Source organism: Microtus pennsylvanicus, chromosome 7 (genome assembly GCF_037038515.1).
Source record: "Microtus pennsylvanicus isolate mMicPen1 chromosome 7, mMicPen1.hap1, whole genome shotgun sequence".
NCBI lineage: Eukaryota > Metazoa > Chordata > Mammalia > Rodentia > Cricetidae > Microtus > Microtus pennsylvanicus.
In genome coordinates, this window is record NC_134585.1 from 94,416,868 (window position 1) to 94,432,949 (window position 16,082).

The window sequence follows — 16,082 nt, forward strand, 5'->3', positions numbered from 1 at the left end:
CGAAGCTGCCTTTTCTTCTATGCTTAACTGTAGTGAATACGCATTTGTAAGTGAAACTCCTTCTTCTCCAAGACTGGCCACCGTGTCTCACCTGCCCCAGCTTCTAAGCGTGCGTTCATCTTTGACCTCTGTACACTCCTGTTCACGCTATATTTTTTCTGACTATTGTTAGTTCTGCTACCATGTTGCGTGAGTTTATCAATATGTAAGCTGGTAACAGGGACGCTGAAGATGGAAAAGGACAAAGATGATTTTGGAATCTCCTATTTTGGGATTATCAGGGGTGTGGCAAATAGCATACTGATACTATTTGTCATTTAAATGTTTTAATTGGAAAAAAGTAGATAATTTTACTTACTCAAAATTATCATTCAAAGTTGGCCAAAGGGGCCCTATAGACCACGCAAACATCACAGGCTACTGTCAAGTCTATTGGTTCCTCTCCACAGTCTAATGGGTGGGCCCTATATCAAACATGTCAAGATCAAACTGGTGCCTAACTACACATTCCATAGACTGGAGTTCATAAGACCAGAGTTCAAAAAGGAGATGTGAGACCAGTCACAGACTATATCTTCAAAACAAAATCAGATATTCAAGAGGATGAATCCCGTCCACACCTTCTAAGATCTTTAGGCTGTGGGTTTTTGTTTGCTTGTATGTTGTTACAAACACTGCACGTACAAAGCACAGAACAAGGGTATGAGCTTGTGATCCGGCAGGAGGAAGGCCATGGGAAAAGGAGCCTACATACAAGGCAAGCCTTGCTTACACAGGTCATGTCTCAACAAAATAAAACTCCAGACACTTGAGTTTTGCTGTAGATTTTCTGTCCTAGGACAGCAAGAAGTAACCTACTAAGCCAAAACTGTAAAGTTGTTTTTACAGACTATATCCAGTAGGTGGCACTGTGAGACCACACTTGAAAACAACGTTCTCTGGGTCATGCCCAAGATAACAATTGCAATCACTTGTGTAATTTTAGAAACAGCCAAACTTAGAGCAGCTAGTACCTCATAAAATTAATAAATATAAAGTTTACTAAAATTTACCAACTATTCTAAAACAAATTCATAAAATACAGGCATATATCTATACACACATATACATAAACACATTTTGTAGATATTAAAGCAATTACCAAATTTACTGAGGTAGTAGGAAAAGCTGTATTTTAAATGTTGTTAATATTCTGCCAACTTCTCCTTGACTCTACATAGGAAAGCAGAAATATTGCTGGGTCTGAAGGGCAGCCACCAGCACAGCGGGCCACATCAAAGTGGCCTAAAAGCAAAAGGACTCAGGAAGCCAGCGCCCACTCCCACAGCAGCTCCCACCTCCTGCTCTGTACCCTGGCAATCAAGAGACAGAGCAGGCAGAGTCCAGTGCTGAGTCATGGCCCCGGGCAGCACCGTGATGGAGAGAAGATGCAGCCACGGCCAAGAGGGAAGTGCAGCCCGGATGCTGATGCTGGTCGGAGGCCCAGCAGCCACGCCTAGGATTAGACAAGCCCTGCCTAATGGCGTCCAGGACACCGTGGGTGAGTGCCCGCCTGTCTCATTTTTTGCATTTGCCTCACTTAGACAGTTCTTTACTTTATATTTTTAATGAAAACATACTACATCATATCTCCCCATCTCTTTTCCTCCCACCAATCCCTCCTGTGTCTCCTACCTCCAATCTTCCCAAATCCCCCTTCATTCCATCTCAAGTTCATGGCCTCTTTTTCTTTACTATCATTTGTATATGTGTGTGTTGTGTATACACATATATTATATGTATACATACACAATACATATATATTTGCACTCATATAACTATAAACTACTGAGATCATTTAGGTTTGTTTGTATGTATAAAAAAAAATATGACCCCTTGGCATTGAATAACCAAGTAGGAGGGAGGCTTAACTCTGGGAAAAAATAATTCTCTCTCAAAAGTGAAACTGAAATAACATCACAATACTGTTGGAACAATATGGCTGCCTAAACAAGACCTGAACGATGACAACATCAATAAATAAGCTAACATGGAAGGGGGAAAACTGCACAAGGCCCAACCCCAGGGTCCTGCCTTACTTTACAGCACAGAGTTCACACACATACACACACACGTTCTCTCACTTCCTCCCCACCTCCAGTCATTAGTCCCTCTTTTTCAGTATTTATTTCTCTGTACAAAATTGGCACAATCGTGCTTGGGAAGAGTGTGTAAGCAGGAGACCAAATGTTGTTAGTCTCCATCCCAGAGAACTGGTGGCACACTCCCTGGTTCCTCCAGTTCCTGAGCAGTTCAGTGAATGACTTCGCTGCATCTCTGCATCCACGTAGCCTGGCAACCTGGATGTCAGGTACTTCATCTTCACACTGAACTACTGGCCCGCCAGTGACATCATGAATCCCTGCCACTAGGAGGGTGAATTCAGTACTGGCTGGCATAATCGCTAAATTTTTCCAACAGAGCTTTCTGACTGGTCACTGAATCCTCATCACAGGCTTGTTTGGGGTGTTGGCCTGTGCCAGTATCTCTGGAAACATCTCAGAGTAGATGTTTCTGGCTCAAGATCTCCAGCTGGGACATCACAGAGCACATGGTCACATGATCTGAAGCCAATAGACCTTTCTCTGGATGCTGCTTTGTAACAACTTCCACATTGGCCTTGAGGTTCTCCCATAAGAAGCCACTGGAGAGCAGGGTCCTGGGTGAGCATCTGTCACATGGTGCCCTTGCCACAGTTGAGTCTGAGGATGACAGTGTGTTGTAGTTTGGATCCTAGCCTTCATAAACAAGGGGCAGCCGACCAACAAGCTAGCCTGAAGTCCCAGAGGCAGTCCCAAACTTTGGCGTTCAGTCCCTGCCCCTTGCAGTCTCTAAACACATCGTGACTTGCCTGCCTGAAGAATATATTTCCTGAGTGATTTTAAAGATCACACCATATATCACCTATGTACAATTCAAAGATAACATTTATATTTTTAAGAGTTTTTTTAGTTGGCTCAACTTCATTTTGTATTTCCAATAAATTATCTCTTTGCAAGTTTGGATGATTTTACAGCGTTTCCTTCTATGGCGCTGCTGGAGAAAAGCTGTCTTCCACACTGAGCGAAAAGAAGAAACAAAGGCAAGGACATGACAGCTCTTAGGTATGGTGGAGGAGAGAGTTTATCATAAATAAAAGGGAGGGCATAGCCAGAGGCAGGGACATCTGGGAGAGTCCAGAGTGGACATGACCCTGAGCCATGAGAGGAGAGGAGAAGAAGAAGGAAACAGGAAAAGCAGGAGTCCACCAAAAGGGACAGCCTGGGCCAAGAGAGTAGATGGAAGGGTCAGGGAACAAAAAAAAGGTTGGGTTGTATAGGGAAGGCAGCTGGGGGAAGGGCACCCCAGTCCCAGAGATGGAGAAGTTTAGGGTAGGGAGTGGGGTGTGCCAGTCAGGAGGGCTCTGTAACAGGAAGAGACTGAAGGATGCAGGGAGAATCTGGCAGCTGGTGTCCACTTTGATAAGCTAAAGGCATCTCAGTTAGCCCTTGGTCCTAGCACAGGTGACCCAGGGAAAAAGAAGACAAAAGATGAAGAAACACAGATGTTTCCAAAGAGGTGGAGAGGTAGCACTTACACACACACACACACACACACACACACACACACACACACACACACCATGCACACTACATGCACACATGCGTGTGAGCACATACACACACACACCATGCACATGCACACTACATGCACACATGCGTGTGAGCACACAAACACACACACACACACACACACACACAGTGACAGACAGTCCAACAGTGTAGAGAGACAAAGATGGCAAACTGCCACCAAGAACACAGTCACGCCAAGCCCAGTTCCAGTCACTTGGATCTCTGGCAGTGAGGGAAGCAGCTATCTTATTCAAAAGGTCAGGGGCCTGGAAATAAGAGGCAGTCCTACCCATGGGATAATCTCACAGCTCGCATGGCCTCAACTCCAGTTGTGGTCTTGCTGGGACAAGAAACTCTATAACGAGACAGGTCAGTTGTGAAGAAGAGTTCTCCAGCTCCGAGGGCCGTGCCCAGCTGCCATTTTGAAAGACAAGCCCTTGTTTAAAACTGAGCTATCCTGAGGCCCTGGGAACAGAGAAACATCACAAGTGCCAGAATTCGACAGCCACAGACAGGACACAATCCCGGTGGGATGTGGTAGAAAGCAGAGGGCTGTGCTGACAAGCCAAACAGCACGGGTATCAGGAGGCTTGTCCCCGGCTGTGAAGCTTCTGAGGCCTGGCAGCAGACCCCACCAAGCAGGAAAAACCCCGAGCCTCAGATCTGTAGGAAGAGCCTGTTACATGGAGTGGGGCTCTCTGCCGCAGAACAAAGAACTTGGAAGCTCCAGCAGATCCTTTCATGCCCAGAGAGAGCCTCCCTCCAGCGGGGTGGTAGTGGTGGGCGCTTTCACAGCATGGAAACAGGTTAGCCTCCAGACCTCAGGGCTCTATAAGCCTGAACGTGCTGAGTTAATCCTCAGACAGGCATCAATAACCAAGCCATGTGACTCTGCTCCAGAATGGCCACATCTGCTTTAAAGTAAACATGGGCGACACAATTGTATCGAGCCCTCAAATGTCAGGTGGGCCTTTGGGTAGGAAGGTCACATCGAATTAAGTCTAGGAAAGTAGCTGCCTCTGGTAAGTCAGCGACTATACCTTCAAAAGGTAAAGTAATTATCAGCACACAGCTAGAGATGGCTTGGTGGCTAAGAAGCTGCAACGCAGCTCTACAGAGGAGCCGAGTTCGGTTCCCAGCACCCACATCAGGCAGCTTACACACCATCACCTGTAACTGCAGCTCCAGGGATCCAGTCTTCTGGATTCTGCATTCACATGTGCAAATCCATACACAGACACACCCGGATGCACATAACTAACATCAACAGTTTTAGAAATGACTGTCAGCACAATTGAGGCAGTACCAAGTTCCTGAATGACAGCACTGGTATGGGGCTGCACCATGTAAGGTAAGATTCCTGATTTCAAAGGTCCCCATCGTTCTTCTTTCTGGTACAGATGTTAGAACTTTGGAGTAAGCGCTGCACGATGAATTCGCTGGGCAAGGATTGTGCAGCTCCATTCCCTTCTGCTTCTCATAAGCCTTGGCCCACTGTAGCTCGGGTTTTACCTCTACAGGAGAACTGTATCTCAGAGTTCAAATGCAGGCCACTTGCAGAAGACATGCTTAATTGCTACAACACACAATGCTCCAGGGACACCGGGAGCTGATCTTAGACTTAAGTCCCTTTGAATCCAATCTGTTTCCTTCCTAATAGGTCACATGGTAGCCTCCTCTTCCTCAAACAGAAGTGGGAAGGACTGAAATAATCCGCTCGAAACTGAACTGCAAATAATCTGTCCAAAGCTGAACTGCCTTTGCGTCTGTCAGAATTAAAAGTTGGAGAGTTCCCTTCATTCGTCTCATTTCTGCTCCGGTCATGAAAACCTCTCCAAACAGCTTCCATCTGGAAAGACTTGATGGCATGGTGTCAGTCCAACGGATCTGAGCACCCATCCGGTGCTGCCATGCCTCTCCCCTGCTCTGATTTCTCTTCCTCTGCGGTGCTGTATAATCTGAGCCTGATCTTACTATTATACATTAGAACAGAATCTCCTCCTTTTCTGCTCCTCACTAGCGGGCCCCAAGTGCCCAGAACCCCATCCAGCCCGCACTGCACAAGCAGCAGCTTCTTACGGAATCAAAACAATGGCTGGTCTGAAATCCCATTTTTTTTTTTTTTGGTTTTTCGAGGCAGGGTTTCTCTGTAGCTTTGGAGCCTGTCCTGGAACTCCCTTGGTAGACCAGGCTGGCCTCGAACTCACAGAGATCCGCCTGTCTCTGCCTCCCAAGTGCTGGGATTACAGGAGTGTGCCACCACCGCCCGGCTTGAAATCCCATTTTGAAACAAGACGATAAGCAATCAATTATCCTTCACAAAACTGGGCGCTGCTTAGAAAACTACCAGTCACGTGACAGTGTTTCCTGTGTGGGTCACGGTATTTATGATCATCAAAATATTGTTATAATTGAAGATGTGATCATATAACTATGAGACTCAGTCTGTAAAGGGGCATAGCAAATCACCATCTTTTTCGCAATTACATCTATGGAAAATAATACATGTATTGGAAACTTTCTCAAACTTTTTGAAACTGCGACGGGAGGTGTAGAAGAGAATGAAGAAGGGCGTGGGGCGGGGGGATAGGAAGTTCTACTGAGGAGGAAATTAAACTAAAGGAGGAATAGGGCTGCAGGCAAGATGGCTCAGCAGGTAAGGGTACTTAGCATCAAGCCTGAAGCCCTCTGTCAATCACTGTAACACACACAAACAGGAGACAACTTCCAGTTCCCAAGTTGACGTCTGACCAACACACCCCTCTACACCCTGCCTAAGTAAGTGGGGTTTGTGGTTGTTGCCTTTCTTTCTCTCTTTTTCTTTCTTTCTTTCTTTTTCTTCCTTCCTTCTTTCCTTCCTTTCCTTTCCTCCTCCTCCTCCTCCTCCTCCTCCTCCTCCTCCTCCTCCTCCTCCTCCTCCTCCTCCTCCTCCTCCTCCTCCTCCTCTTCTTTTTTTTTTTTTATGGTTTTTCGAGACAAGGTTTCTCTGTGGCTTTGGAGCCTGTCCTGGAACTAGCTCTGTAGACCAGGCTGGTCTCGAACTCACAGAGATCCGCCTGCCTCTGCCTCCCGAGTGCTGGGATTAAAGGCGTGCGCCACCATCGCCCGGTTCTCCTCTTCTTCTTGTTTTCTCTCCAGCACTAACTTGAATAGCAACCGGCAGGTGTTAGGGAGCTTGCTTTAAAGTGGCTTGTCTTAGAACCCCAGTTCCCATCAGAGAAGCTGGCCTCTAGTCTAGCCTCAGGCTGTAGACACAGCAGCCCGAGCCCCCAGACTGTAAACTACAAATTTACTTCCCCTGTACATTAAAGTATAGCAAGATGTTTTCCTTAATTCTTATTTCCCGTGAGGCCATTCTTTATCTAAGAAAAGCGAACGACTAGTTTTGCAAAAGAGAAAATTAGCTTGGCGCGCGTAGCTTCTAAACTATAACAGAACTGCAACACACTTTGCGCTGACGAATGTGAACTCAGCACGCTAGCACAGCTCTCTAAAGGGTACGGCTGCATTCTTCAGCTGCCAGACCCATTCACAGCATCACAAGAGTGACCCAAACCACCCAGGGATTAAGATTTAGTTTCAAAGTAACTTTAGACAATAAAGGTACCCTAATGTTTTAGCCATTGCTCTTATTTCTATTTTAGTATGTGCACTTTACTCTCCAAGTTTTCCCTTTGGTTAATATATTCAAGATATTACAGTCAAGCTTTGGACCATACCATAGTACACATCTTAACAGTTAATTTGGGATTTTGAAACATCTGCTTGAAGATAATTTTAGTTGTAAGTCTCCTTTTAAATTATGCAAGGAGCTAGAGAGGCCACGATATTTTGTAGTAGTTTAATTATAGAGCACAGAAACATGTAAAAGTAGCTCCGTATTTGCTCACGTGAACATCTAATAATACACGAAGTACATAAACAGGCAGTGCACAGCGGATGCTGCTCCACAGAGACTGGAAAAGTGACAGTGGCACCTGCCTTCTGGTTCTGTCATCTGGAAGGGACAGGCTGCTTCTGCCCAGGAAGGGAGGCCACGATCTTTTTTCTTTTTAAAGGTTTATTTATTTATTATGTATACTGTGTTCCTCCTGCATGTATGCCTGTAGGTCAGAAGAGGGCACCAGATCTCACTACAGATGGTTGTGAGCCACCATGTGGTTGCTGGGAATTGAAGTCAGGACCTCTGGAAGAGCAGCTATTGCTCTTAACCACTGAGCCATCTCTCCAGCCAGACCAAGGTCTTAACAGTAAGGCCCAGAGAGATCACCTCATGGTTCCTTGCCTGGTTTTCTCTTACTTGGTTGCCATACACTACAATTTGAGGAATGGAGTCGATTTTCACTGGTTCCCTAAATATCTTAAGATTCTTCATAACTATCTTAATGTCTGTCCTTTCTGGGTAGTCTGTCTTGTTAATAAAAGAGAACGAGCTAAGTTAGTGCTCACGAATATGGATGAGCTTATTCAAACTACATCAGTGGACTCCAAAATGATTTTTTATTAACCACAGAGTTTATGGAAAGATAAATAAAGCTATAAATGACATCTATAGTCATTCACAAGTACAAACCAAAATGGTCAATATATGATTCAAACTTATACTTCATTAGCAATATTTATAAACAGACCCGATTATGAGTGGCATGCTGAAAACACTAATTTAGAAGCCTAAAGAACCATAAACTAACCAGATTTCTGTGACTTAGCTGATCTGTGTCTATACAAGCCCAAGGAGATCCTACTTATTCAAAAAGACTCTATGTATGCCATCTACTAATGACTCTGGGTGATCTCGGCCTTCCAGGAGTATGAAGGGCTGGCTTCACGTTGTAAGTTCAGTTCATTCATAAACTCAGAGGGAACAAAGAGCCCATTGTTACTGGTAAGAAAAAGGAATGCCCTTCTATGTACTTAACTAAATAAAATCCTGGCCAGCTCCTCCGAGCCCAGTGGAGCTTGAAGAACTCCCGTTTCCAACCAGAGCTCCAGCAGGATCAGCTCCTAGCCCTGCGACCTTAAACAGCCTGGACCTGCAGAGCTTCATCATAAAAGAAAAAGGAGACAAGAAAGGGGAGGAGGGGGATGAGGGTGACATGGACCTTACAAGCTGTAATTCTCCTGAAAGGAGGATGGATGCGCACGGTCATCTTGACATAAACTAGGCTCTAGGGAGACAGAGTGTTTTTCCTTTGGTATGTTAAACAGAGTAACTGCTCTGCCAAAATATGTCACCTCACGCATGAGCGAGTGGCTGAGAAGTCAAAGTCATGATGGTCAGTTCCCTTCATACGGCTGTGAACCCTTCCCTGGCAGGATGCACTGGTCCTACACTCATTTTCGGTTTTTGTTAACATTATTTGCCAACTCTTGAGCATCCATTCTTCCTTTTCCTTGCCAATGGCGTCTTCTTCATAAATATTGAGCTAAAAGAATATGAAGTCATAGCCGGGTGGTGGTGGTACACGCCTTTAATCCCAGAATTTGGGAGGCAGAGGCAGGCGGATCTCTGTGAGTTTGAGGCCAGCCTGGTCTACAGAGCGAGTGCCAAGACAGGCTCCAAAACCACAGAGAAACCCTGTCTTGAAAAAGAAGGAGGAGGAGGAGGAGGTGGAGGAGGAGGAGGGAGGAGGAGAAGGAGGAGGAGGAGGAGAAGGAGGAGGAGGAGAAGGAGGAGGAGGAGGAGGAGGAGGGAGGAGGAGGAGGAGGGAGGAGGAGGAGGAGGAGGAGGAGGAGGAGGAGGGAGGAGGAGAAGGAGGGAGGAGGAGGAGGAGGGAGGAGGAGGAGGAGGAGGGAGGAGGAGGAGGAGGAGGGAGGAGGAGGAGGGAGGAGGAGGAGGGAGGAGGAGGAGGAGGGAGGAGGAGGAGGAGTCATTCAAAGAAAGGATTAAAGGAATAACAAACAGTAGGACAACCTTCTTTATTAAATCACATCACATCTCACTTGGGGCTGAAGAGATGGCTTATTGGTAAAGAAAACTGGCTGATCTTCCAGAGGTCCTGAGCTCAATCCTCAGCAACCACATGGTGGCTCACAACTATCTATAATGGGATCCTGAGCCCTCTCTGGCATGCATGCAGATATAACACTCAGAACTTAAAAAAAATCTGTAAGTTAAATCACATCTCAGGTAAAATGCTCCGTAAATATGAACTCCACAGAAAAAGTTAGATTTATAGACCCCTTTTCACACTGGAAAAAAAAAATCTGTATGTTTGCAAATTCTCCTTAAGTCCTGGCCAAGAGCAGCTGGTGTTGTCTCCATAACTCACATAAAGTAAGAAAGCTAACTTCAGCAGTGTAGAGCTATGGCCAAAGCTCAAGGCTGCTAATGCAGTGAGGAAGCAAGGGACATGATTATGTTCACTTGTGACAGAAGAGAATATACAAACAGCCACAGATGGAATCAAAGCTTCTGCCACCTGGTTTATAATGGATATCACTCATTGTATGTCTAAAAATGCACAAAATGTAAAGATCTCATATTTCATAGAAAAGAAGCCAAATGAAATGATTTACAATCTTGAGTCTGTCGGTATTTGAAATCAAGAGGATTTCTACCTCAGTTTTTAAAATGCTGCACCAAAAGTAAAGGACTTAACAAAATTTTTAACATGAATAGCAATTTGATGAAAAAAATCCATAGAAGTGGGTCTGTCCCACTTAGAGCCTAGTTTAAAAGCACTATGATTTGTTCAACCATGGGGACACAGCCCTGCCCTTGGAAGCAGCAGGTATCTCCAAAGCAAAGGCTGGTAGGAACAGATCCTGATAATAACTTCCTGGCAACGTTTGATTTTGCAGGCCGTTGCTACCACAACAGATACTTTTGAAGGTTTTGTCAAACAACAGAGCCAACTCTTAAAAACCTGTACTATGTAAATTGTTTTGAGAGATGCCAAACCAAGATGTTACTCTGAAAGCCTTCATAGTGTGGTAGTGATGGTCATGTTGGCCCACTACAAACAAAATCCTAAGATGTAGGTAATCTGCAAATAAATACAAGTCACCTGTAACAAAGGGCAATGATTTAAAATGCTGTTCATATGGAAAACGGTACTTGTAAACCAACCTACTTGCTCGGGGATGGTATTTTATTTGAATTTATTTATTTATTTTTATTTTATGGGTCTGAATGTTTTTGCTTGCATCTATTCCTGTGAACGAAGTACATATCTTTGCCCACAGATGCCAGAAGAGGGTGCTGGATCCCCTGGAGCTAGAGTTATAGATGCTTGTGAGTCACCATGTGGGTGCTGGGAACCAAACTCGGCCCCTCTGGAAGAGCAGCCAGTGCTCTTATCCACTGAGCCATCTTTCTATCCCCAAGAAAGATATTTTAAAGCTTATTTCCTTGAGGGTTGGGTATAGTGGCACACATTTTTTTTTCGAGACAGGGTTTCTCTGTGGCTTTGGTTCCTGTCCTGGAACTAGCTCTTGTAGACCAGGCTGGCCTCGAACTCACAGAGATCCACCTGCCTCTGCCTCCCGAGTGCTGGGATTAAAGGCGTGCATCACCACCGCTGGGCAGTGGCGCACATTTTTAATCCCAGCACTCAGGAGGCAGGCTGATCTCTGTATGGCCAACCTGGCATACACAGTGAGACCCTATCACAAAAAAAAAAAAAACAAATAATAAAACACAAAAACCTAAAACAGCCTTTTCCTTCACATTCATTTACCTAACTGAGTTTTGATTTTGAACATGAGCCATTAGGTAAACGGTGGTAACAATTATTAGTATTTAGAAGAATGAATGGGCACAGAGATGAGAAGTTCACTGTTGAATATGCTGAATCTGGGGTTTCTGCGAGAAGCATCTGAGTATGCGGATATGGGTTGAGGGAGGGAGGAAGGGAGGGAGAGAGGGAGGGAGGGAGGAAGGGAGGGAGGGAGGGAGGGAGGGAGGGAGGGAGGGAAGAAAGGAGAGAGGGAAGGTGGACATGACTTTAAAGAACTCTGGTGCCCGACATTGGACCCACTTAATAGTTGCTGACCTTTTCAACACACCTAACTCTGCCTTAGTTTCCTCATCCCTAAAATGGGGATAATTCCCCAGGTTGCCTGGCACAGTTTTTCAACAGTGTTTCTCTACTGTCAGTGACTCTCCCCATTTAGGTCCAGCTAAATGCCCACGGAGTAGACTTTCTCCAAGGATGCCCTCAAGAGCTACTCCCTGGAGCTTTAGCATCTTCTCCACACCCCTTTTTCTGTTCCTTCTATTTCAATAAGATAAAAATTAGGCATATCAAAACAGGAGATGGTGCCGCGTGCCTTTAATTCCACCAGTCAAAAGGTAGAGGCAGGTAGATTTCTGCGAGTTCAAGGCAAGCCTGGCCTACAGAATGAGTTACAGAACAGCCAAAGCTACACAGAGAGACACTGTCTTAGAAAAAATAAAATTAAAAAAAAACCAAAAATGAAAAAAAAATCAGACAAATTCATCACAATAAGCTCGGTATACCCAAACATGACAGTCAGGGGCCTAAATCCCACATCCATGATTTTGATCTTCAACAGCACTTCTGCCTAGAATGGTTTTTTATTTTACGTATTCTGTGGGGGGGGGTAGCTTTTAAGATATAAACTCATTTTCCCCTGATTATGACAGTTACTTGTCTCAGAGGCAAGACAGAGAAAGTACACCTGCAACAACCCCACCCTGGGGAGGAGCAAATCCACGGTTCTTCCGAGCATATTTGCGGGAACACAGCTTTGGGACTCATGCTACGGAAGCTCTGTGCTTCCAATATCTCACACCGACACACACGGTGGTAACGATGCTTCTCTTACTACACGCATGCCTCCCCACCGTTAAGGATGACACCGCCCTCTAAACAGCGGCATGGGACGAGTGCCAGACACACAGACAACAGAAAAGAGGAGGTCAGTGCACAGCTGGGCCAGCATTAGTATAGTAATTTACATGTTGATTTTTTTACAGGATGAATACATGTCGGCTGGTATATGCATATTTTAATTGTAAAAGGAATCTCAAAGAATGGGTAAGGATGTTTGACAAAAGGTGGTGAGCGAGAAGCATGGGAAGGGACCGATTATCTACTGTGAATGTTCACATTTATTATTCAAATGTCATCAGCTCAGCCAAGTGAAGAATAGTACTACCTATGGTCATAAGGTGAGAATAAACAGTAAGTGAAGAAGCGGGGAAAGAGGAGTGGGTCTCAGTAAAGGAGAAATTACATATACCTAGGATGTGTTAATTCTCTAAAAAAAATCATAAGATCACAAATATTGACATTTATTCATGTGAATCATTTGTATATGAATAGCATACTAGTCAGTGTGCCATTTTGAAATTAAATTTTGTTTAAATCACCAAACTGGAAATAAAAAAAAATGTCATAGATTCTACCACATACCCATCGTGGTTTCTAAGATTAAAGTGAGGACATCACGGGATCCTGGGGACGATGTGGAGGAGCTGGCGTGCTAGTGCAAAGTGAGCAAAATGAGGCAACCACTCCAGAAAACGGTCTGTGAATTTCTTATAAAACCACTTAAAATCCTTAAGAGGATTCAAAGTATTTGTGGATATTAGCTTAAGAAAATGAGCATATGCCCATGGGAAACTTGTACAGCATGTTCACAGCCGTTATACTAATGAGTTAGGAAAAGTCTGTGCATCTATGAAACACTGTGTAAGCAAACTGGCATGCCTGTGCAATGAACTACCACTCATACGTGCAAAGAAAAGCCATTGATCCACGAACGTCTGTGGGAAGAGAGAGAGGGGGAGAGAGAGAGAGAGAGAGAGAGAGAGAGAGAGAGAGAGAGAGAGAGAGAGAGAGAGAGAGACTGACTTTCATGGGAGATTTTTCTATCCTCTGTAATTTTAGCCATATAAGGCACTAGAAAAGTAATACAAATCTGCCAAGAAACAAATCAGAACAGTGGGCACCAAAGAAAAGGAGGCTGTGTGAAGGGTGGGAACCGCTCAGGAGCATGGGCTACTTCTCCAGAGTCACTGTGATAGTTTAGACTTTGATAGGCATCAAAGTTACACAGGTATATAGATTAGTTCAAATGTAATCAATCAGTGTTACACAGGTATATAGATTAGTTCAAATGTAATCAATCAAAGTTACACAGGTATATAGATTAGTTCAAATGTAATCAGTAGCAACTTTAAGGCATGCATCTCTTGAACATGAGGCCTTGGGTTTGACTGCCAGACCACAAAAGGATGTACATACTTATCACAATTGAATTCTGTAAGTAATTCTCAGCAAGCAGATATTGGGCAATAGTTACTAATGTGTGCACAAGTGAAGTATATTGACATTCACAAGTAACTTTGCTTCCAAAAAAAAAAACAAAAGAAAAATGTAGCTAGGTGACAAAATAACAAACACTGATAGTATTTAGATGATGACATAAAATTACTTTAAATTTTCTGTACATTGAGCATTTAAAATTTTTGACATTATAATACAAACATTCCTCCTTTCCCTTTTCTCTCTTCAATAAAACATTGGCAATAGTTACAGCACATATTATTTAAGCTACATATGTTATACACCACAGGATCTCTTTATCAATACATGTTGGCCTATATTATCCTTCTTAAGTATTTTAATTTTTTAAAACAGAGTCTTGATGGGGCTGGGGAGAGGACTCAATGGTTAAGAGCACTGACTGCTCTTGCAGAAACAGGGTTCCATTCCCAGCACTGACAGCACCACACAACCATCTATAACTTTTATCGTGGGAGATCCAATACCCTCTTGTGACCTCCATGAGTACTTACACCCAGGTCAAACACTCATAAACATAAAAGAATTTTTTTTAAGTTTTAAAGCCTTGTATAACATCTTTGAACCTGAGCTAGAAGGAACCGCAATTGCCGAAGGGGCTTCCTGAGCTGACATTGAACGTGGATGTGTGTTTTCCAGGGTGCGAAGACCAGTTCCAGGCCTCCCCTGAGCCACTCCACCCAGTTCGGGTCTTTCTCAAGAGAAGAGACCCTGCAGCATACGAAGACCACCGTATGCATGGGTGCTGTCTTTCTTCTTTCCCTCCCATCCTCCACATCCTTAGAAAGGCAACAAATCTGTTCTCTCCAACAGAGGACCGTCCCCTTTTCCTTAGATGCTGCTACTTAGAGTAGATCAGCCTCCTCTAAGGATCCCTAGACCTAAGACTGAGGGTCCTGGTAGAGGGGAGTGGGGACTCAGCACACGGGCTGCACACCTGTGACTGTTCATGACACAGACTCACTGAGGACTTTCTCTGCTGTAGACCAGCTCTCCCTGTACATTTGAGGAGCCGTCCCTAAGGACCACTCTAAAAAGAATGCTGCAGTGAGGGATAGAATTACGTCAGTCTGGATATCTTGTTCAAATACTTCAGCAACAGAATTCTTGATCAATACTAACAGCAACCTATAATCACAGATCTTAAATATGAATCTAATTGTTTTTACGACATAATTATATCTTGGGTATTTTCCCTACAAGAAAATACACATAGATTGATTTACCTTGTGTTTTTAATATTTAGTTTATGAAAATTTTGGCACAATAATTATTAAAGCAGATGTACTAAGGTCAAGGACTTCTCCTCCCAACAAAACACCTCAATGACTGGACCCCGAAATAAACATAAGGTCTCTCCACTAGTCACATGGTCTGTCACTACACAACATTATCCTAGACAGCACTCTTGTGTGCCCTACTACAGTGGGTCAAAACATTACTCAGACCATTGGGATTAGTACCCAGGGCACTAACTAATGAGGCTTATGAGATTCTGGTTTACAAACGAATTGAATGACTAGTTGTTTCTGAATTGTATATGTTTGCTCCAGTTTCCTGGAGTATGGAATAATGTGAGAAGCTGATGAGACAAACTTGGAGTAGGTGAACTACTGAATCACTTTACGAAGTCCTTCTTACCTCATTTGCTGGAATGTCAGCGAAGGGCTTGATGACAGCAGCTAGTGGGATCTGAGCTTGCTTAGCCATGTCTGCTGTGCACGGGAAGCAGTACGTGGTGCAGCGAATGTACCGGGGGCTCGAGTGGCCTGAATCATCCAAAGTCACACACAGACAAAACTCGGTTACCCAAACAAGAGTACATCCAAACAATTCATTCTTATCTATAAATTCTCCGTTTCTAAAAATGTGGAGTATTGCAGAATTCTGCAGTCTACATTCCGAGGACATAATGAGACATGCTGAATTTTACTAGAGAGATATGAAAGAAGTGTTTTATTACTATCACTATTTTCAATAAGCTGGGCTTTAATGCAGCCCAAATATAGACTGGAGAGGGTTTAGAGTTAACGGAAGATATGAAACAAAGAGACATAAGGCGTGAGAGAATGAAGCTTTAGGCCCACAGCCGTTCTTTTTTACTCAGATTTATTTTCAGTTGATTTATGGTAGTGTCTGTCTGATGGGGAAGCCT

General features: G+C 44.1%; 1 protein-coding gene across 1 annotated transcript in view; it reads right to left on the minus strand.

Annotated features, from left to right (window-relative positions):
* Sec24d (SEC24 homolog D, COPII component) overlaps nucleotides 1-16,082 on the minus strand; it is an 86,510-nt gene that overhangs the window by 39,745 nt on the left and 30,683 nt on the right. The window contains exon 8 of the mRNA XM_075981458.1: nucleotides 15,569-15,696. Coding sequence (XP_075837573.1) covers nucleotides 15,569-15,696 — 128 coding nt within the window. The remainder of the gene's footprint in view (nucleotides 1-15,568; nucleotides 15,697-16,082) is intronic.